Source organism: Carassius auratus, chromosome 33, assembly GCF_003368295.1.
Source record: "Carassius auratus strain Wakin chromosome 33, ASM336829v1, whole genome shotgun sequence".
NCBI lineage: Eukaryota > Metazoa > Chordata > Actinopteri > Cypriniformes > Cyprinidae > Carassius > Carassius auratus.
In genome coordinates, this window is record NC_039275.1 from 4,370,062 (window position 1) to 4,392,618 (window position 22,557).

A 22,557-nucleotide genomic window follows, 5' to 3' on the forward strand; every position below is an offset into this window, starting at 1 on the left:
ATAATCTAAATTATTTTGAATTAATTTTCTTTTGCATCAAAGGAAAATATTAAGGTTATGTAATGAACTGCGTGGTTCCTTTGAGTAGGGCACATGTGCAAAAATGAGAAGAACTGACTAGGTCTACATATAGTAACTAAAATCACCAAATTGCCAGCTTTGTCAAAGACATTAAACAAAAATGAAGTCAACATCCCACTGGATCTAATTCAACGGCATTCAGACAAGTGTGATTTAAAGGGATACTTCACCCCAAAAATGAAAATCTGTCATCATTTACTCAAGTTGTTCCAAACCTGTTTGAGTTTCTTTCTTCTTTTGAACATAAAAGAAGATATTTTGAAGAATGTAGGTAATCAAACAGTTGCTAGTCCCCACTGAACTCCAAAGCACCCACCCCCCAATACTATCCACCTTTTTTCATGAACACGAAAGACTTGTCTGCCTCAAAATGGAAAAAACGTAAGATTTCCGGTCTCTGGTGTTTACAGCTCAACCCTTCGCATGTGTTTATATTAAGTTATTAAAAAAATGTGAGTTTAATTAATTACTTCAATTGTTTTGGTCCATTTTAACATGGAGAACGGAACATGAGAGCATCCAAACTAAAGTTAAAATCCATCATGATGGTGCTCCTCGGAAAAAGGTGGATGTTACACATGCATGAAAACATACATACATAAGAGTCAGTGGGGACCATAAATGACAGAATTTTCATTTTTGGGCAAACTATAAATTAAAAATGTCTAAATACTGATGAGATCACTATATATCACAACAGCATTGGATTACCACAGGACATCATTAGTGAAAAAAGGCAAATACGTAAAACAGGTGAGGTTTGTGAGTAATGTGTTTTGACATTGGACAAGCTGTACTGGCTTTTGTTCACAACTGTATTTTATTGTTACAATCATAGACATTAAGAATGATGAATTGTGTACACATCTTCCATGAGAAATGTTCAGCTTGTCATAACAACACTCACAGACATTAATCAAGATCTATATCACTTGGTGAAGAGGCAGGCAAGGCAATTTATAAAAACTTTCTCAACTGTATTGTATTGTTTCTGGTGAGACCCCTTGCATGAAAACTGTGGGACAAAGTAGGAATGGACAGTTTGACATTTATAGCCAAAAATGAGTTGATTCAAATCACACCAAAACCCCACAGGACTGCGCACCACGGTCAAAAACACCAGTTATCTTTTTTTTTTTTTTTTTTTTTTTTTTACTTTCAACATCTCCAAAAAGGCAGTTTAATAATACTGAGAGAAAATAACAGAGTGCAAAAACACAAGTGAGGAAGACAAACGTCAGGAAGCGTTGAAACACTGACCTGAAACCGAAATCATAACATGCATAGAAAAAAAATACAAATAAAAAAATAATCCAACTATCAAGTTCATTATAAAACAACATTCTAAAAACTTGTAATAAATCAGGCATTTGTGGAAGAGTTGACACTTTTTGCAAAATGTAAAATGCAAATGTGGTTTGAATCCTAAACAATAAATAACTCATCAACTCTTCCTACAAAGAAAAAAAAACAACAAATCAACAACACGTTAAACACGAAACCAGACAGGCGGAAGTTTTGTGCTGTTCATTTCCAGAATGCAAACAAATAATAACATTAAAATGTTGGATCATACTACCTAGCTAACAAAACGTTATCAGAACGTTCTGGCAAGTTTCTCGTCTCGAACAGAGCATTCATTCAAAGCAGTCTTTAATAATGTTCTTAATCCTTAACCCAAAAAACTTTATTTATACATAATTCCTGGAATGTTTTTCTAAAACATTTCAGTTCAACATTTGTCTAACATTTTTTTAACTGTTACAACTTGCTCGTTTACAACCGTAACATTATCAAAATGTTTGTGTTTTTTTTTTTTTTTTTTAAACTGCCCATTTTTAATGTTCAGAGAACAATAACTAAATGCAAACATTCACAAAACGTTCTTACAACATATTTTTGTTAGCTGGGTAGTTCCTGTCCTTGGACCGTAGATTACTTGTTTAGCCGAATAAGTTTCAGGACCACTTGGCCAGAAACAACAGGGTTTGTTTTTTTAAAGCATGCATTGCATGTTTACGTCACATTTATCAAGGGATTAATAAATACAGGAATTTAGCATTTTAATCCAATTGCATGTAAAAAAAAAAAAATAAAAAAAAATAAATAAATAAAATTCCTAATTTAGAAAATCTGACCAAATAACAAATAAGAAAAAATACATTACTTCCAGTTCATTCATCACATGACAAGTGAAAGGTTGCATTGTATTTTGTGATACAGTACAGTATGCTGTGTTGCAGAATGCACATTTTGCATGTAGTAGGTCGTTCTATGCATAGAGAAACCCCTCACTATGCACGGTATACATACTGAAGAATTAGCAGTATTCTGTGGTGAACGTAATCAAGTTAAATAGCACAACATATCTGATATTACAGTACCAATGCCAAGTCATCCTGAAACTTATTCATCTAAGAAAGATGCACTCAAAACAGGATTCTAGAGTTAAAAGGATGGGTGTTAGGGGTGGATGAATGGACAGAAGTGTAGGAGGAAGAAGAGGTGTGCTTGTTGGGACGTAGTCCAGACGTCTGGACGGCTCCCGGAGGAAAAGCCCAAGTTTCTTTAACCCCCATCCCACCCCATCCTTTTATCTCTGTCATGAGTAAATGATTTTATCCCAGGCTGGTAATGTTGGCTCTGCCACCTGGGGGCGCCACTATGCGCTGAGTGTTACGACGAGGAACGTTGTCGTCAATTTGAGCCCCTGTGAAATGATGAAAGCAAATGAAAATAAAACAGCTGGCAAAAACAGAGTGTGCTTATGCTCTATATATTATACAATTATTACTTGAAAAAGTATGCAAGAATAAAAAAACTGATCAATCAATCAAACAATCAAGTAGTTGAGATTTGCTATATAGTACATATCATAACATGTGAGTATACTGTAGTCATGAGGAAAAAGTTGGCCAATGGACGTACTTATATATCCAACTTCGCGCTAATATGGGTCAACAAACACATAACCGAGATTTGTACATATTTCTTTATGCGAGTACTAATGAAGTCAATACTGTATAAATACGGTTTTTCAGTTGGGTGCACAAGTGTACTGAACAGATACAGTGTTTTTTAACCACTGCACATGCAGAATTTCATTTAAAGAACTCTTAGTTTTAAATATCTTAATTTAATCGAATAAATCCCAAGATCCGTTTTTTTTTCCGTCTATGCAGTTTCAATTGCATTTGTGCCTCCCCCAATAATCGCAATACGCTCCTAAATAAATGTTTAATTATAGCTGAATTTCATTTAAGACAGAGTCACAATTTGTTAATAAAAAAATAAGTTTTATAGTTTTCCCCACTGTTATACCAAAAACGTACTGAACCATGACTTCAAAACTATAATTTTTGTGTACCATTAAAACCCTAGTGTGTGTGTGTGTGTGTGTGTATATATATATATATATATTGCATAATGGCAAAATAGTATGGCAATGTGCCATTCTAAAAAGTTCATTAGTAGAAAATGATATAGGTTTGTTTCACAAATAAGAATAGGATATTTAGTTGTGTACTCACCAGATAGACTGAATCCAGACTGATGCAGGTTGCGAACCGGTTGAGGAACGTGTTTTACTGGAGAAGTCTTTCCGGAGGTGACAGGGGTCATGACCTTAGGTGTCACAGTGACCTCACACACCGGGCCGTCATACAGACCTCGCGGGACTCCACACAGCTCAGCAAGCTGCGATGAAAGATGCCATCATTTGACAAATTTTGAATCATTTATGACTATTTAAACTGCGAGTCTTTTGTGTGTACAGTATGTATGTGCATATACCCTGCTGCGGGCCTTTATCCTCTTGTAGACGTAGTCTGGGAAGGGTTTACGGCTGATGTAGCGTCCAGAGCCCTCAGTGGTGTGGAGGTTCCCGTCCTCCAGGACGATCTTGCCTTGGCTGATCACCACCAGAGGAGCTCCACGCACCTCGATCCCCTCAAAGATGTTGTACTCCACTGCCTGAGAAGGACAGAATGAAGCAAGAGCTCTCATCTTTAATCACTACACTGCTTTAAAGTCTGTATATAGTTGAGGCTCTGTCATGGAGGGCCAATGCACTGCAGAGTTTAGCTCCAACCTCTGATCGTACTCACATACCTGTGATTTTCTAATGATCCTGAAGACAGTGATTAGCATGCTCAGGTGTGTTTGATTAGGGTTAGAGCTAAACTCTGCAGGAAAGTGGATCTCGTGGGCCAGATTTGAGGATCACTGTTCTATACTTTCAAAACAATCTGTAGCACAGAGTAATTAAATAGTAAAAAACCTAAAATATTATGAAAAATAAAAAAAACTGATTCACTACTGATCAAAGGTTTGGGGTCGGTAAGAATTTGTAATGTTTTGAAAGAAGTCTTTCATGCATTCACTGAAAAAAAAAATGATTCATTGAATTTACTAAAAATAATTTTGTTGCTTCACTTCAAACTAAATTTATTTCAATGTAGCTAAAATAAATTGATTGCAACCACCATAACATTTTTTTTAGTAAATTCAGTGAATCATTTTTTTCATTGTTGAATTTATTAAAACCTACAGTAAAAACAGTAATATTGTGAAATGTTATTATAATTTATAAAAATTGGATTTTATTTTAAAATGTATTGTATTTCTGTGATGCACAGTTGTATTTTCAGCATCATTACCCAGTCTTCAGTGTCACATGATCTTCAGAAATCATTCGGTTTTGCTGCTCAAGGAACATTTCTGATTATTATCAATGTTGAAAACTCTTCATCTTTTTTGTGGAAACTGTGATACTTTTTATTGTGGATTTTTTAATGAATAAAAAGTTCAAATGAACAGCATTTGTTTGAAATAGAGGTATTTTGGTAAAATTGTCTTTTTATGCATACTTAAAAAATAAATAATTATATTTCTGAATGTTGAATGATAATGCACATTAACATATCCCAGGGTTCATAGCCCTCAGATAATTGACTCTTTCTATATTTGCCACATCTGCGTCTCATTCCAGTCAAATTAAATCAGCACAGATCGCAGCATCAGCCTCAATGACAAACAGGAGCAGACAGAGCGAGTGAGTCAGAGCAGAGGATGATGGGAGTCAGAGCTGGTCCAGACCTAATGGTGTAACCCACCCACATCACGGTTCAGTCAAAGTGCATTCAGATGCACAAACAGCCTGTGAGGCACTAATCGAACACTCATTACATGATTAAACTCTTCTCACCAGGTGGTGGCTCTTAGCAGAGATGATTTTGGTGGTGTCGGGGTCCCAGAGCACCAGGTCGGCATCAGAGCCCACAGCGATGCGCCCCTTCCGTGGGTACAGGTTAAAGATCTTGGCAGCGTTGGTGCTCGTCACGGCCACAAACTGGTTTTCATCCATCTTACCTGTCACCTGTGAAGCAGAACATTCATGTTAAGGACAGGGTCAGAACTTTAAGGGAGTGATTTAGTAAAAGTGAATGATATGGTATTTGGTATAGCTTATGAAACAGATGCCTTTTATTTCTTGGCATTTTATTTTTAAAATTTTTAAATGTTGTGATTTTTTTTATTTGTAAAGTGAGCATTTTAGGTGAAAATGGTTCAATGAAATGTTGAAATATTAATGGCAGAAGTATGGTTATCATTTATTGAAGGTTAACTAAGGTTATTGGTAAGGATTAATGGACATATCAGAAAATAATAAATAGATTCATTGTAAAAAAAATAATTGATAGATTTATCGTTCATCAAAATAAAAATTTACAGCCCTAAAACAGATTACTTCAAAAAAATACAATGAAAAAGTATTTTGCAGTAATTATAATAACAACTTGTATTATTATCTTTTTTATTTGAATAATAATTTAATTTTAATTGAAGTAATAATAATAAATCATCAAAAATATATTTATTTTATTATTGATAAATTATATTAATTGTTAGACAGATAAAGCAGATGAATGATCTCTCACCACACACTTGTCCCAGATGATGGACATTCTCTCCTCAGTACCGTTAGTTCCCTCCGGGATGAGGGTGAAGTCATCTTTGCCCACGGCCCTCTGGGAAGTGTTGAAGGTGCAGTGAGCACTGCCAGTCACCTGCAGATCACCACTGCACAGGAAACAACACCAAACACTTACAAACAGTATTGCCTTTGCACATACAGAAGCAATATAATGTGTTTTTCGTGTGTTTTTTTGGCAATGTAATACCATTAAAATTTCAATTGAATTTATTAAAAATACATCTCAAAACATTTAGCTAATTATTATTTTTTCTTATTTTACATGCAATTTTATCACTGAGACTAAATTAAATATGTATACTTAAAAAATAAATGAACACCACTTAAATATTTTAAATTAAAGAGAGTTGATCAAGTAAAAAAGAAAATGTGATCATTTACAAGATACGAGTTTCCTTTTCTTTCATATGCATCTTATTATATTTGTTTATTAAAAAACACCATGGTATTCCCATTGGATACCATCATTTTACCATGTACCATCTATCTATCTATCGTATCTCATCAGTTGACAGTTATTTGAAGAAACATTTTTGTTTGATAAGATTTTAGTTTTACTGAACTATAATAACCCCAGAGTTTCTCCCACAGTATGTTTTTGTATCATTTCAACTCATTAATGGATTCTTTAATTGTCATTTCTTCGTTTATCATTAGAATAAGTAGAGAGAAAAGCTCTTTTTTTGAGTAATGGCCCCCAGTAGTGATCACCCATAACTAGTCTTCTCTTTTCAATCAGAATAACGGATGACATACAGTAAGTGCTTGAAAGCTAAACCCTTCTCTGCACGCACTCACTGTGGTCCAAATAGCCCCTGTACTCTATATCCAATAATGCACTGCTAGAGCAGCTGCGGACACACACCAGGCCAGCAGGGAGTTGAGATAGTCCGGGGTGGTGGGGTCGGGGCTGAGGGGTGGAGATGTGATGTAGGCTGCAGCTTTGGCCCAGTTCTTGCTCCAGTAGTGAGTGCCATCTGTCCCCAAACTGGCTGTGATAGGTTCCCCGTACACCACGGTACCTGTGGAGAAACAGACACTGGGTCAGAGTCACTAGACCGGTTTTAAGAGCTGTTTCAAGATTTGAGAGCTACTTCATTTTGCTGTATAACATCTTCTGAAACCAAATAGCTTAAAATGTGATCAAAACGCCTTTAAAACCAGCCCACAAAAAGAAAAAGAAAAAAGAAAATCTTGAATACAATGAAGAAAATGTCAATTAGTGTAAAAAGACTAAATATACGTACACATATTTTTTTAAGTACAATGTATAAAAAACAAGTAAATTAATCTTTTTTTAAGCATATTTAGAGATTTTTACTCTACTTTTTATAAGGCAGAGTGATAAAAACACCGACAGAGTCCCTGCTTAATAAAACAAAACAAAAAAAAACAATACCCACCCTCATGGACTTTGTATTGGTTATAATGGGGATTGCATTGGTTTTAATGGAAACTGTAATGGTTTCCTGAGAGTCTCTGCTGGTAATTCTATTGGTGGCATGTTCAAACCACTACGTCGTAATGGAATATGGCCCAAAATACGCTTCGCAATCAAAAATAACCTAAAACAAGCCCATATCAAAACTCCCCATACCTAAAATACATAATTTACAGTCACTCTTATGCATTATACACAATTTCAACTTAAAAACCACTAGTAGTAATCATAAACAGTATGATTTCATAAATGCACTGAAAGCTTCCTCCCTCACAAAACTCATAATCCAGCAGTTTTATCAATGGTAGAATGTTAAATATTTCAATACACGCATTTCAATCAATTGCAACTTATGCAATATATATAAAAATCATGGGAAAAACTCATGTAGATTACTCTTGTGATGGTATTTGTAGAGGAAACTGTTAGCACCTATGTTTTTTTTAAGCAGGGTGACGTTATCATAGTGCTCAGCTAACGCTTTTTGTGCCAATAAGCAGAAAAATTCAGATCAAACACAAATTTGGGGTAAAATAGTTTTTAAAATAGTAAAATAGTATTTTAAATACTTTTTCAGTATTGATCAAAATGCATTTCCCTTGAAAAGTCCTATAGCTTTACCCACGCTAAGTGTTAGCCCAAAGCATTAGCATAATAACACACCATTTCCATAATAGTAATTTCACTGCAAAAATGATTTTGTTACATTCATGTAGTACTTTTGTCTTGTTTTCCATTACAATTTAGATTTAAAAATACATTAAATCAAGATACAGTTACTAGAGAAAAAATTCATGAAGATAAAGTCTTGCTTATACGGAAGTTCTAAGCGGCCATGCATTATAATTTTTTTCCTTTTTGTTTTCTCGTTATAACGACTTAATTTTCTCGTTATCTCGACACGAAAGTCATTTTCTCGTTATAACGACTTATTTTTCTTGTTATCTCAACATAACGAAGTTCGTTTTCTTGTTATAACGACTTATTTTTCTCGTTATCTCAACATAACGAAGTTCGTTTTCTTGTTATAACGACTTATTTTTCTCGTTATCTCGACATAATGAATGTTTGTTTTCTCGTTATAACGACTTAATTTTCTCGTTATCTCGACATAACGAAAGTCATTTTCTCGTTATAACGACTTATTTTTCTCGTTATCTCAACATAACGAAGTTCGTTTTCTTGTTATAACGACTTATTGTTCTCGTTATCTCGACATAACGAATGTTCGTTTTCTTGTTATAACGACTTATTTTTCTCGTTATCTCAACATAACGAAGTTTGTTTTCTTGTTATAACGACTTATTTTTCTCGTTATCTCGAACATAACGAATGTTTTCTCGTTATAACGACATGACAGTTTTACTGTTGCTATAGTAACGAACTCAACTTTGAAAGGCATCTGATGGACAACCATGCATGCGCTCTTACTGTAGCCTATATTTCAGCAAATTTAGCTTCGCCCAGGTAATAACGTCTACAATACTGTATATAAATAAAGGCTGACCAATCACTGTTGATTTTTCCAGAGACAGTACAACGAACGTTTTGTTTTTGTAATTAACATGTTTAAATGGCAACACCGCGCCATTAGAGCTGCTTGGATTAAACTCACTTTTCATTTTCCCTTTATTTGAAATAAAATTATATATAATTTGTAATTTGTAGTAGTCATTATATGATGTGGCAGAAATCATGTTACAAGCTTCTGTTTGAAAAGAGCCTCCATGTGTACGTGTAGTGTGTGTGTGTGTGTGTGTGTGTGTGTGTGTGTAGAAAAAAACGATTACAACATTATAGAACAAAACTGAATTAAATTAGCCTATGGATTTTACATATACATCACATTTCTCATCAATATGGTTAACAATAAAGATTAGTAATAAAGAAAAGAAGCACATCAGCCTACATCGTTAAATCCCGTCCTACTGTAGATAAACAGAATACAGTGATGTCAACCTTGGTTTTGATAAGCAGTTATTTTATGACACAGAACGCTTTGGTGAAACTCATGCATCTAGCAGGAACTTAATACACAAAATATTCATATTGATTCAAGCATTCAACATTTATGAATTAATTAAATGTCAGTAATGAAGACTGCACAAATTACAGCGATCACGAGGAAGGTCCACGTACAGTAAAGTGGATAGTGTACAACACCCCTTCAGTTATATTCAGGTCTATAGTGCCACCTGCTGGCACAGTTTTGTAACTTCTTCGAGAAAATGAAGTCGTTATAACGAGAAAACGAACTTTGTTATGTCGAGAAAACGAGAAAATGAAGTCGTTATAACGAGAAAACGAACTTTGTTATGTCGAGATAACGAGAAAATTAAGTCGTTATAACGAGAAAACAAGAAGAAAAAATATTATAATGCATGGCCGCTTAGAACTTCCGTATGCTTAAAAAAATATGAAAACATATTTTCTCTTGTTTAAAGCAAAAACTCAATTCATTTAGCTTTTTCCCCCCAATATATATATATCTCACACATATATTATATCTTTAGTCATTTTGCTTCTATAGTAAATATATTTTCATTTATTTATGTTTAGATATTCGTAGAAATCAAGACAAAAAATTTACAAAAAAAAAACAGTGTTTTTTGCAGTGTAGTCAGTGTCACATGTCCTCGAGTTACAGTAGGCGTGTGTTGATAATTTGAGAATAAAACCCATGTGCCGTTCTCCAGGCCTTTCTGGGTGATTCAGTGGGATGTCAAACATCTGATGTACCTTTTTTCCTGGCCTGTGCGATGACATCAGCAGCGCTCTTGCTCATCACTTTGGTCATGTAGAGTGGGCAGTTGGTCTGATTGGCGACGGTCACAGCCCGGTTGACGGCCTCGGCCTCCACCTATAAAACAACGGCTGACACTCACTGACCTTCAGCTGAAATTACAGATGCAGCCGCTGTGTGCCTCTCAGCACCTCCTGAACGCTGACTGCACTTTTTGTGAGGCTAAAGCTTTCTGGAAGGCTGATGTGCCTGCAATACCAATGATCAATGAGTCTGGCAGCAAAAAGAGTGGGAAAGTGGAAAGTCTGAAATCCCTTGATCCCTAAAGGGAAATAAACCATACATGTGTTTTGTAGGTTATTTTGGAAGCGTTCTTGGGTCTCAATGTACTTGGAAGGCCGATGATGTGCTAAAAGCCCTTTCTAGTGATGCACAGCTGTAATTTTGCAGTGTGAATGTGTTGTGATGGTCAGTTTGGTGTAGTCTGATGTGCATGTAAAGCGTTTTACCTCCTCTGGACGGCTCAGGACATGTCCCTCTGGACCAGTGATACCCAATCCCAGAATCCTTTTCTGCTCCTATAAACAAAAGAGAGCAAAAGAGGTTTATAGTTTCAATTTTTAAGAGTTTTTTTGTTTTTTGTTTTTGCATTGAAAAATTACTGTGATGACAATTAAGCACATTTGACCCCAGATTATAATAACTGTAATGGAGACATTTTACTCTACATTTATTCTCTACTTTACTTTGACTTTTTTTATGATTTTACATTTAAATCAGTATAAAAGCAATACAACAAATACTATGTTATTTATAATTTTTGTCACTTGCATTAATCTTATTTATATATATATGTGTGTGTGTATACATAATTTTTTTTCATGTTTTTAAAAGATATCTATTGTGTTCACCAAGACTTTATTTACTTTTTCAAAAATGAAGGAAATAAACGAAAAATAAATAAATAAACAATGTAAAAAATGCAATATAATAGTTTTAACATATTAGAATGATTTCTGAAAAATGTAATAAATGATAGAAATAATTATTACATCTAAAATCAAATATATCAACTTTAACTATAAAATATATATATAAAACGGAAAAATTATTTAAATTGTAATAGTATTTCATACACACACACACATAAAATCCTAACATCAGTTATTTATATTTATTTTTATACTTAAGAATTTTTATTAATTTCCTATTTATTCTAATGATTATTTATATTATATATATATATATATATATATATATATATATATATATATATATATATATATTAGATTAATATAATAGTCATTTGAAAAAAAAAAAAAAAAAAAGTTCACCTCAGCAATGATGTCCCCGTTCTCTGCGTGCACCTGGGCGATGGCTCCCAGGTCTCTGATCACACTGAACACCTCATACATCTACAACAGACAGGAGGAACAACACTGGGAGTGTTTTCTGTGTTTATGCAGTGCAGTTTGTTTTATCATCTGTTCTGGATATGAAGCAACAGGAAATGTGTTGAACATCAGAGCGAACAGCACTGTTCCCCGGTGACCATCAGCCATGCACGCTCAAATCAGGGAAACTCATCAGGACTGTTCTCTCAACATACCAAAAACACTTTCACTGCTGTATCCAATCCATCTTTATCAGGATAATTAAAAGAATATGCATGAGAAATCATCCATACCTGGGAGTCACTTAGCTGGAAAATGTCCTTGTAGGCCAAGTAGACCAAGAAAGAGTTAACACCTGGGAGAAAGAAAAAACAGGATGCAAAACATCAGACATGGACATGCATATAGACAGCAGGAGCTGCTGGATCAAGCAAGGCTGAAGTAATGGGGTTATGGACTCTGAGAGCTTAAAAGCAGAAATACAATGCTTTTAAAAGCGCATGTAATGATTCTTTTCTTGAAAATGTGTGTAATTTGAACCATAAAGTACCGAAACCATCACTTCCATGTGGGAATACTGTTCTAGGTGTATAAACTTCATTGATATAACTGCTGCACTGCAGTGTTAATTTGATAGTGTTAATAGATGATTTCTCCAGGAATATATAATGAGTTTAGAAAGTTTGCTTAATAAATGCATTACACTGTAACTAAACCCATTAGATTTTAGTTGACTTAATCTACTGTACATTTAGTTGACTAAAACTAAAACAACAACTATAAATAAATCAAAATTTGCTGTCAAAATGAACACTGCTGCATTGTGATGTTATTTTCGACACAGTTCTTATTATTGCACTGCATTTTACATTTTACTTGTTTTTCTTTTTGCTTATTCATTCATTGTATATTTATAGATCCTTTGAGAATGTGTGCAATTTAAGACATACATTTTTTAAATCATTTTAGTTATTTTTTATATATTATTTATTTTATTTGTTAAAAAATTAAAAAAATGTTGTTGTAAAAATGCATTATTTTATGATTTTCATGTAATGTTTATATGAAAATATAATACTAGGTTATGTTATAGTTGAATAAACTATTTTATTTATCGTTTATTTAGATTTATTTTATATAAACTATTTTACTCTTTGTTTATTCTAAATTATTCATTCTATTTGTTTACTTTATTCTCAAAGACGAATGTAATGTACAAAAAGACAAAAAGACTTTCATGAAATGTTTTTTAATTCAACTGCCTAAATGATCACTTTTCACATGAGAACACTGTTATAGGTGGATAAAGTAGTTAATAATCACTGATGTAACTGCAGTATCTAGATTTTTCACATGCAGTAGAATGTGAAATTTACTGGATTTACCCACTTGCCATGAGCATTTATACCTCAAATCTTATGTTAACATGTTGATACGTGTATTTTCCAAAGGAAAAATTATCTTCTGTCAATTAATATTGCCACAAATGCACAAATCAACTGATCTAACCTAAGCTTTCACTTTTGTTGCACACATGCAAAAGTGTGTAAACTCCAGAAGAACATACCGTGATCTTTGACCAGCGCCTCGAGCTCGTCCTGCATGCCCTTGTGCCACTCTGTGATGTCCACATGAAGAGCGTAATCGCAGCAGGACTTGTGGTCGGCCCACTCCCTCCACTGGTTAAAGGCAGCGATCAGACTGACGCCCGGCTCTGGGACCACATGATCCACTGAAAACACACACATACAAATCACTGTTTAGTGATACTAAATACTTGCATTGCAGAAATTTCAGTATATGTGTGACCCTTTGACCACATAACCAGCCTTAAGTGTCAATTTTTCGAATTGAGATTTATGCATCATCTGAAAGCTGAATAAATAAGCCAACATACAACTATTATAAAATCTGGAATCTGAGGATGCAAAAAAAATCGTCTTTGAAGTTGTCCAAACGAGCTCTTAGCAATGCATTTTACAAATAAAAAATGAAGGTTTGATAAAGTTATGGTAGGAAATTTACAAAATGCCTTCATGGAACAAGATCTTTAATATCCTAAAGTTTTTTGGCATAAAAGAAAATGGATAATTTTGACCCATGCAATTATTATTATTATTATTATTTGGCTATTGCTAAAAATATACACCGAGACTGGTTTTGTGGTCCAGGGTTACATATTAAACACGTCATTTGTCTCGCAGTTTTTAAGCTAAACTATCACAGAGAACGTCTTGGGGTCAGTATCATTTTAGTATTATATTCATATACTATTACAGTATTTATGAAAGCTTTGAATTTTTATATTTTCAGTTTTCATTTTAGGTTTCAATAAGATTGTTATATGCTTTTCAATTTGACTATCACCAAAAACATATTTGATCGGAGAAATGAATCCTGTTAACTATAAAAAAAAATATGAAATTGTAATTCATAATGTTAATATTCTGATAACTTTAAATAGCTCATATATGATATTAGACATACTGATCATAGTGGTGCCCCCAGCGAGAGCAGCTCGTGTGCCCTGGTAGAAGTCATCAGCTGCTATCATTCCTCGGTCGGGCATCTGGAAGCGTGTGTGAACATCGATGCCACCGGGTATCAGCATCCTGCCGTGGGCATCGATGGTCTTCACGCCGCCAGGAACTATGAGGTTTTCACCAATTTGCCTGGAGACAGACAAAAAAGTTTCACAAAGGTCATCTCTCAACTGTCGGTGGTTACTTATAAAAATAAGACAACATTGGAAAATAATGACATCAAATAATAAAAAACACTTGCTTGATGACTCCATCCTCAATATAGATATCGGCATGAAAAGACTGATCATCATTCACTATCTTTGCTCCTTTAATTAGAAGTCGGTCACTCTGTGAGAGAGAGAGACAAGAGAGTTAAACAAAAATGCATTTATTCCCAGTGCCTGAATACATGCATTTATACAGTAATTCGACTAACTCGATAGGTATCACAAGCTATCAGTTTAAGCACAGAAACACTTGTTCAATATGAAAAAAAAATGCATGTGGATATTTCATGGTAACATTTGACTTTTTAAAGCTAAATCTTAATCTCTACACACAAAATTAATTTTCTAAGCGTTCAAAACTAAAAACAAAAAACAAATTATATATATATAATTGTTTAAAATGTTGTTAAAAAATTTACATGTATCCATATATTAATATAAATAATTGTTATTCATCTGAAATATTAGTAAGTTAGATCAGTAAGTGAGTCATTTTTGCATTTAAATGCAATTATGACACCAAAATCAGCAGTGGTCCTACAATTTCATTGTATGCAGAAAAATACAATGAAAATAAAGGGTTCCAAAAAAATTGCAATGAATGCTGACATAAGCATTGTTGAAAAACAAAGTGATTTGATTTGATTTGATAAATGTCTTGGCATGCCTAGGCCACTGTAGGAAACTATGAATGAGATGCAGCTGTAGATTGGGGACAAACTGCACGGTCAGAATCCTGTTATAAACCACACAGCACACTAAAACATGACCGGCAAGCACTGGACATCAAGTTCAATCAGAGCTGAAGCATAAAGATCACTGAGGCACATTAGAGAAACAGTGATTCTTATCGTACTAAATCAATTCTGACATGCCATCATAAACCCAAACATCATTTCAGGACGCCGCCATCGACTGCAGCCCACATGCGTCCCTCATGTTCAGACACGCAGTGCACAGAACAGCACAGAAACATGGTGCACATTCAGTTTCACCTTACTGCAGTAAAAAAGTATCAGTCTCAGTTTGTTCTGTTTCTTCATGTTATTTCTGACAGACTGGATGATGATCAGATCAGTTCTCTGCTGTCAGAATCCTTGTGCAAACAAAAATCTTAATGGATTATTACAATTAATGGGTAAAAAAAAATAATGTTTGGAAATGAAAACTGATATTTACTACTGACACACTACAGCAAAAAATTTAAATAACTTAATTTTTTTGTTGCTGAAAATACTAGTGGCCTAAGACTTTTACACACTACTGTATATATATATATATATATATATATATATATATATATATATATATATATATATATATATATATATATATATATATATATATATATATGTGAAAAAGAGAAAATTCAGACTAAAATCTCATGAACACACATTAAAAAGATCCCCCAGGCAACTGAATCAAGTTTTAACCAATCATTAGCTAACATAATCTGTATCAATTTAAACCCCTAAAGGAATACATTCTGTATGGTTTAGAGAAAGAATGACTTAAACATCCAAACAGAAATCAGGCCCCATTCATCTCTGAAACAAAGCCTCTCTGTTCATTGCTTTACTATGAAACACACTACAGCTCCAGACCGCATTCATCATCATCATCATCATCATCATCGTCATCATCATCATCATCATCATCACAGCCGATGCTCACTCATGCTGTCAGCTGAAAATAGCTCTCAAACATCCAAACAATCTTAACTGTCTTAGTCATAGTGAAGGACTGTGGCTCTCGAGCTCAAGCGATCATGTGGGTAATTTGTGATGTTTATTTAGACTGAGCTTGAGATCAGTGTCAGAGATCAAGATGAACTCTTTTTATTCATCCGTGATGGACACGTGCGCTGTATTATTGTTGGTTGTTCATTACTAATGCTGAGTCCAGACAAGCGCTGGCATATTCTGAAGACTCATTACAACAGACCTTTACATCTGCAGTACGTATCCAGATCAGATGGTGGATCAGCACCTAGAAAGGACCCCTGAAAGACAGCGGAGACCAGGACAACTAGAGCCCCAGATACAGATCCCCTGTAAAGACCTCGTCTCAGAGGACCACCAAGACAAGACCACAGGAAACAGATGATTCTTCTGCACAATCTGACTTTGCTGCAGCCTGGAATTGAACTACTGGTTTCGTCTGGTCAGAGGAGAACTAACCCCCCAACTGAGCCTGGTTTCTCCCAAGGTTTTTTCTCCATTCTGTCACAGATGGAGTTTTGGAGTTATCATGCTCAGAATTCGTGCTCTGCATTTAACCCATCCAAAGTGCACACACACACACAGCAGTGAACACACACTGTGAACACACACTCGGAGCAGTGGGCACCAATTTATGCTGCGATGCCCAGAGAGCAGCTGGGGTTAGATAGCACATCAGTCGTGGTATTGCTGGCCCAAGACTCAAACCCACAACCTTAGGGTTAGAAGTCAAAATCTCGAACCACTAGGCCACAAACTTCCCCAAAATAAAAAAAGCTGCCCACTGCTCCAAGTGTGAGTTTACTGTGTGTGTGTGTGTGTTCCCTACTCACGTCACTGCTGTGTGTATGCACTTGGATGGGTTAAATGCAGAGCACCAATTCCGAGTATGGGTCACCATACTTGGCAGATGTCATGACTTTCACTTCCTTCACTTTCATATGGCTTGGAAAAGAATCAGATCATGCAATTATCATGACAGGACAACATATCCTTAATGCCTTCAACTATAACTCAAAATATTTCTATTCATCTCAAAGAAAAAATAAAAATAAAAAAATAAAAGAAATCCCAGGTCTGCTCAAGAAAATCAAAAAGGAAAGTAACGTAAGTTTGTTGTTTGAGCTGGTAGTTTGCCAGCCTGATGTTTTGAATCCACAGAGGAACACAAACTTGCCGATGTTCACATTCATGGTGTTTGAGGACAAAAAACAACCAGAAAACTAAATATTCTGACACCCATCTGGCAGAACAGTCCCACCAAAACCATTGATTTAGACAGCTTCAAAATCTCAAATGATACATGTTTTGTATGGAAGAGTAAATGTCAGTGCTTTAACAAAAGTAAGAGCTTCATACAGTATTTGAATATATAAATCCTCTGGTTGCTGGCACCACTACTCTCCCTGTATTATTCAAACTGCAAAACAGTTTAAATATCTTTCTATAGTAATCAACAGTATGTTGTAGAGCTGAACTTGTAGTGAACCTGGAATATTCCTTTAATCCATTGTAAAGCCTGTGTAGGTGTTTAATGAGTCATTACGCAACAGCAAAAAGTCCCTCCTCTAGATCAAGCCATCAAGTCAAAGCTTTTTTTATGGTTAAATGTATCTCCAACAGCTAAGAGCACCTAGTGTGGCTCTGTTTAGATTAAAGACACAAATGCTGCATTTAATAATTGACTTTTTCCTCAGCTGCACATGTAGTGTGTACTTCAAGGAGCGTGAGGGGCAGCTAATAAGAGACCATCCATACCAGAACAAATCCCTGTGACCTACTTACAGCAAATGCTTTTATCCTAAAGACATACACACCAACTCAAGCTATACTCCAATTGATTGTTATAATGGCCCTTGGACAGAATGCACTCCCATCTTGCATGCACAAGAAAAATCGCCTTTCCAAAAGTCATGTTGCCTTGAAAACTAAGATATCTGTGCTCCAGTAAATGGGTCAAACACGCTTAAATTCTTGAAAGTAAAATCACGTCTAGCAGTAGTGAAAGTGTTTCTGTGCCTGACCAGGGTTTGTATCTCAAATCTTCACATGAACAGCATAAATGCATGAATGCATATATAATATTAATTTGAAGATGCATGTAAGAATGCTGCCCAAACACAAAAAATACAAAATGCACGCGCATTGATCATTTATTTTGCGGGTCTTAGTCTGCAATGCTTTGTTTACATTACTGCGGTTTTCAAAAAAAAAAAAAATCAGCTTTACATGCATGCAAGGTCAAAACACACAGTGTGACACAAACCACTTACAGTATGCGCTTCAGATGCACAAAATGATACTCTTGAAGCAACACGGAGCCACAGCATGCAATGCTTTGTAGTAAAAAGTCATAGTCCTTTCTACTCCCATGTTTTGGTAGCCAGTAACATGATTTAGAAACAACAATAAATGCTGAATGCTGGTTTGAATGCAGAATGGAGAATGACTGACAGCCGCAACGGAAAAAAGCATTTACGTGAACTTTAATGTAATGTAATGCATAACGATTATACGATTTTTGTAATTATTTGTAAAATTTACCAGCAATATTTGAATGAAAATGGTTTCTACATCAATTGTTTTTCAGTATAACAGTAGGACTTGTTCTCAGAGGTCTGAGTTTGGTGTATGCAGACTTACAACATCTCATTTTAAGAAAAAATACTTTAAGGAAATAATTTATTTGCAGTGCATGAGAGGAGCCAAAACACAAATGAATAATAACTGAGAACTGAGCTGCATCTATCATAATGGGTTAGTGACACACATCTCATTGCGATCACTAATCACACAGGGGTCAAAGGAATGAACGGCTGCATTTTTGTCAAAATAATGAGAGCATGAGAGAATAACATAAAACTAGCGAACCTCACAGACATTCGATACGCTGCAGACGATGAAGTCAGGCGAAGCAGGACATGGTCTGGGCTGCTGGAATGTGATTGCAGCAGAAAACATGGATAGTAAGTGGGCCATGAGGGTGTATGTGTGTGTTTCAGAGAAAGGATCGAGTGCTCAGGCCATGTTTGTCACGAGTGATGGCGATGTGACAGTGTCAGACAATGCTAAAACCAAAGAGACAGACTTACTAATACACAGCATGGCATCAACATTTAACTTATGTGCTCTCTTAACCCTATTTTATCATATCTGATACACAAACTTCTAAGGGCTCTAAATGACTAAAACTTGCTGAAAAACCTCTTGTACACAAACATGCCTTCTGTTGTCTGCTTGATAGTTTCTAAAAATGCCTGTCCATCCCCTTGCCTAAGCATCTATCAATTATCTAAGCATTTATCAAATATCATCTTATAAAGACATTATAGGTAGGTATAGAGTGACAACAGATATTTATAAAATGTTATGATTTGCTGCTACACTGTTCTCAGAATATTATCTCACTATTTGTTCATATAGATATCTGCATCTGCACCAAATTGCATATTAACCTCAGTTAATAAAATATAAATGTTATTTCCTCCTCGAGTATGAATTCCATATTCTTGCTATATCAAAAATAAAATATAAAACTTATTTTATTTATTTTTTAATTAAATGTGATATATGTGATTTTTAATCTAATATTCCATATATAAAGTTATACATCAGTGCACATTATTATAAAGAAGGAAAATGATGAAAAACATCTTTTAATTGTCTGTTTTTCATATTTTCCAACATGTTTTTCTTATTGAATGCCTTCCTTCACTCACAAGATATCACGCCATGGAAGTCCAGCAGGTTGCAAATGCCATTTCATTTTAACTTCATCCATCTGTAAAAATAACTCTTCTAATATTTAACATGCTTTTTCCCATAGGCGTTTCTTTATAAGGACCCAAACGAAATTTTAAGAATCTTCATGCAGCTCTTTTCCATACAATCTAATTTCCACATATTTTAACTGGCGCCACATTTGCGCAACTAAATTTAGGTTTTTGTTCATTTTGGTGCTTAACAGACAATGTCACAAAGAAATATCATTGTATACAAAACATTCAAACACTCGCCTGTGTTCCACAGCATAAAGGTTTACAATAAGGACATAACGTGAACTATACCTTTAAGTCTTTGAGTGTGCAGCACAGTATCAGTGTTTGCCACCCACTGGCAGTCTTATCACCGTCCCTTAAGATGGCTGAAGCTTAGCTGACATCCAAGAGCTACAGGCAAAATCTAACGGCAAAGGCAGAGTTTTCATCTTTCTCCCTCCTGTCCCAGATCTGACGGTTCCTACAAGCCTCCGCTAACTGATCAGCATTGCCTCTAAAACAATCCCATTGAATATCGATGCAGTGCATGCTGTCTTTGGACTATAAAGGTCATTGGTGGACTGAAGACATATTACAGTCATGTATCACCACATAACATGACATACACTTTACATTCACTGACCTACTTTCCAAAAGAGGCTTTTTCATTCATTTCCTCTGGAGACGGTTCTCTGCATTTAGCATGGCTATCAAACCAGCTCTGGCTCACAGTGGGGGTGGGTGCAGAGGCCATTGTAATGGCAGCTAAACTGAAGCTGCTTTTTACATGAATGAAATACACTTTTGAAGGAGAATGTTGTCGATGCATGCACAACCATCATTCATTGGAGATGTATCTAGTAAAATAAATTTCTGCTACTAAATCTGAAACAGGTTCTGTTGGAATAGCGAATAATGTTTGGTTTGATTTGATCCCATTTTATTTGAGGCTATGATATATTCCAAAGGATGCATGCATGCTTTCCGCAAGCTAGTTTTTCAATAAAAAATTTTCAGTGCATGCAAAACCACAATTTACAATGATTTCCTAGAACTTCAATGATGTAATGCTTCATATACATTGGAGATAAGCTACATATCTTGTCTTTATTTGAGGCTATGCATATGGTATATATATATTCCTAGGATCTTAAGATAATACATGCATACTTAAAAGCTTGTTATTAATTAAATAAAATGAAATAAAAAATACCTACTTATGATGGTGAATATTTCAGTGCATGTTAAACCACATTCACAAGGATTTCCAAAGAAATGAAATGATGCATTACTTTATATTCGAGTAATATATCGTGCAAAAATTTACTTTTTTATTTAAGGCATCCTTTACATTATGGTATATTCCTAAAATCATGCATGCATGTTTAACAGCTTTCCATTAAATTGTTTTTAAATGAATTGAAACGTACTTATAGTGAATGTTTCCAGTGCATGCAAAACCAAAACAAAGAATTCCAAGGAACTGCAAAGAGGCATTGCTTCATATTCACTGGAGATAAAATAAGAACGGCTAAAAGTTATATTTATTTCATTTAAAGCTATGCATTACGGTATTATCTTAGGATTTTACAGCTCTTCATACAGTTGTTTTTAAATGAAAGAAAATGCACTGAAATCATTCACATCATAGGTACATGCAAACCACCAGTCATGGAGATGCTCCATTCATTTAGAACATAACAAGCAGCAGTCTAAGACACATTTTAACAACAAAAATAGAATTACAGTCGAAATGTGGGCAGGTTATGGTTATGACCTGGAATAATGCATTATATACGTTTTAATTGATACCTGCTGGATAGCTTTTCACGAGATAACAAATGAAGTGACCCACAAAAGAACACATTTGAAAGTGGGACTGAGCACATATCCACAGAGACAGAGGTGACAGTAATCCAACATCTGATGGAATGGTGTTGACATAACTGGACCACTACAAAACCAAACTGAATGTAACTTGATCATTTTAGCATTGAAATGCCATCATATGAATCTCTGGATTATCTGTCATTTCATCTCCTCATTTTCTTTTATTCGCCCGAGTTTCCAGCCCATCTTCATGCAGATTTGTACTCACAGTGATGCGAGGGATGTTCTTCTTGCCCTGGTATCCGGACATCTCTGCGCTGACGGCTGGAGATCGTAATGGTTCCCGATGCGCGTTTGGAGAAGCGACGCCCCGCGGCTCAATGACACCCGCCTCCGTCAGCACGAAACAAACCGGACGCGATGGAGGAAGGTTTCCAGACAACCCTGAAGAGATTCTAAAGGTGTATGATGAAATTCGCCCTGGGTTTCAGGTGACGGGCTCCTCTCTCTCGCGGCGCAGCGGCAGGACGCTCCAGACAGACACTGATGGAGATTTACACAGCCAAAGCCACCGTGCATGCGCAACACCCCACCCTGATCCACACACACACACACACACACACACACACACACACACACACACACGCATATATGACTGTTGATAGTATTCTTTAGGTCTGTCTTTTGAATAGGTTAATATGCAATTTGTATAACAACGTACACATATTTTTGCTGTTAAAATAATTCATTTTAATTAAATCAGAAATAAAGTAGAATAAAATTTGACAAGTTTTAATATTGCTGCTTTATTCATTATGGTTAGACCAGATATATTTTATTAT

General features: G+C 35.2%; 1 protein-coding gene across 1 annotated transcript; it reads right to left on the reverse strand.

The window, feature by feature from the left end:
• Positions 1 to 878: 878 nt before the first annotated feature.
• Positions 879 to 22,283, reverse strand: LOC113052793 (dihydropyrimidinase-related protein 2-like). The gene is made up of 14 exons (XM_026217245.1): positions 21,984 to 22,283; positions 14,439 to 14,527; positions 14,142 to 14,326; positions 13,222 to 13,386; positions 11,948 to 12,009; positions 11,595 to 11,675; positions 10,770 to 10,838; positions 10,257 to 10,377; positions 6,942 to 7,098; positions 6,021 to 6,162; positions 5,288 to 5,458; positions 3,874 to 4,053; positions 3,612 to 3,777; positions 879 to 2,791 (listed from the first exon to the last, which is right to left on the reverse strand). Exons 1-14 carry the CDS (start codon positions 22,023 to 22,025, stop codon positions 2,700 to 2,702), a joined length of 1,722 nt encoding a protein of 573 aa, XP_026073030.1. The 5' UTR covers positions 22,026 to 22,283; the 3' UTR covers positions 879 to 2,699.
• Positions 22,284 to 22,557: the final 274 nt, after the last annotated feature.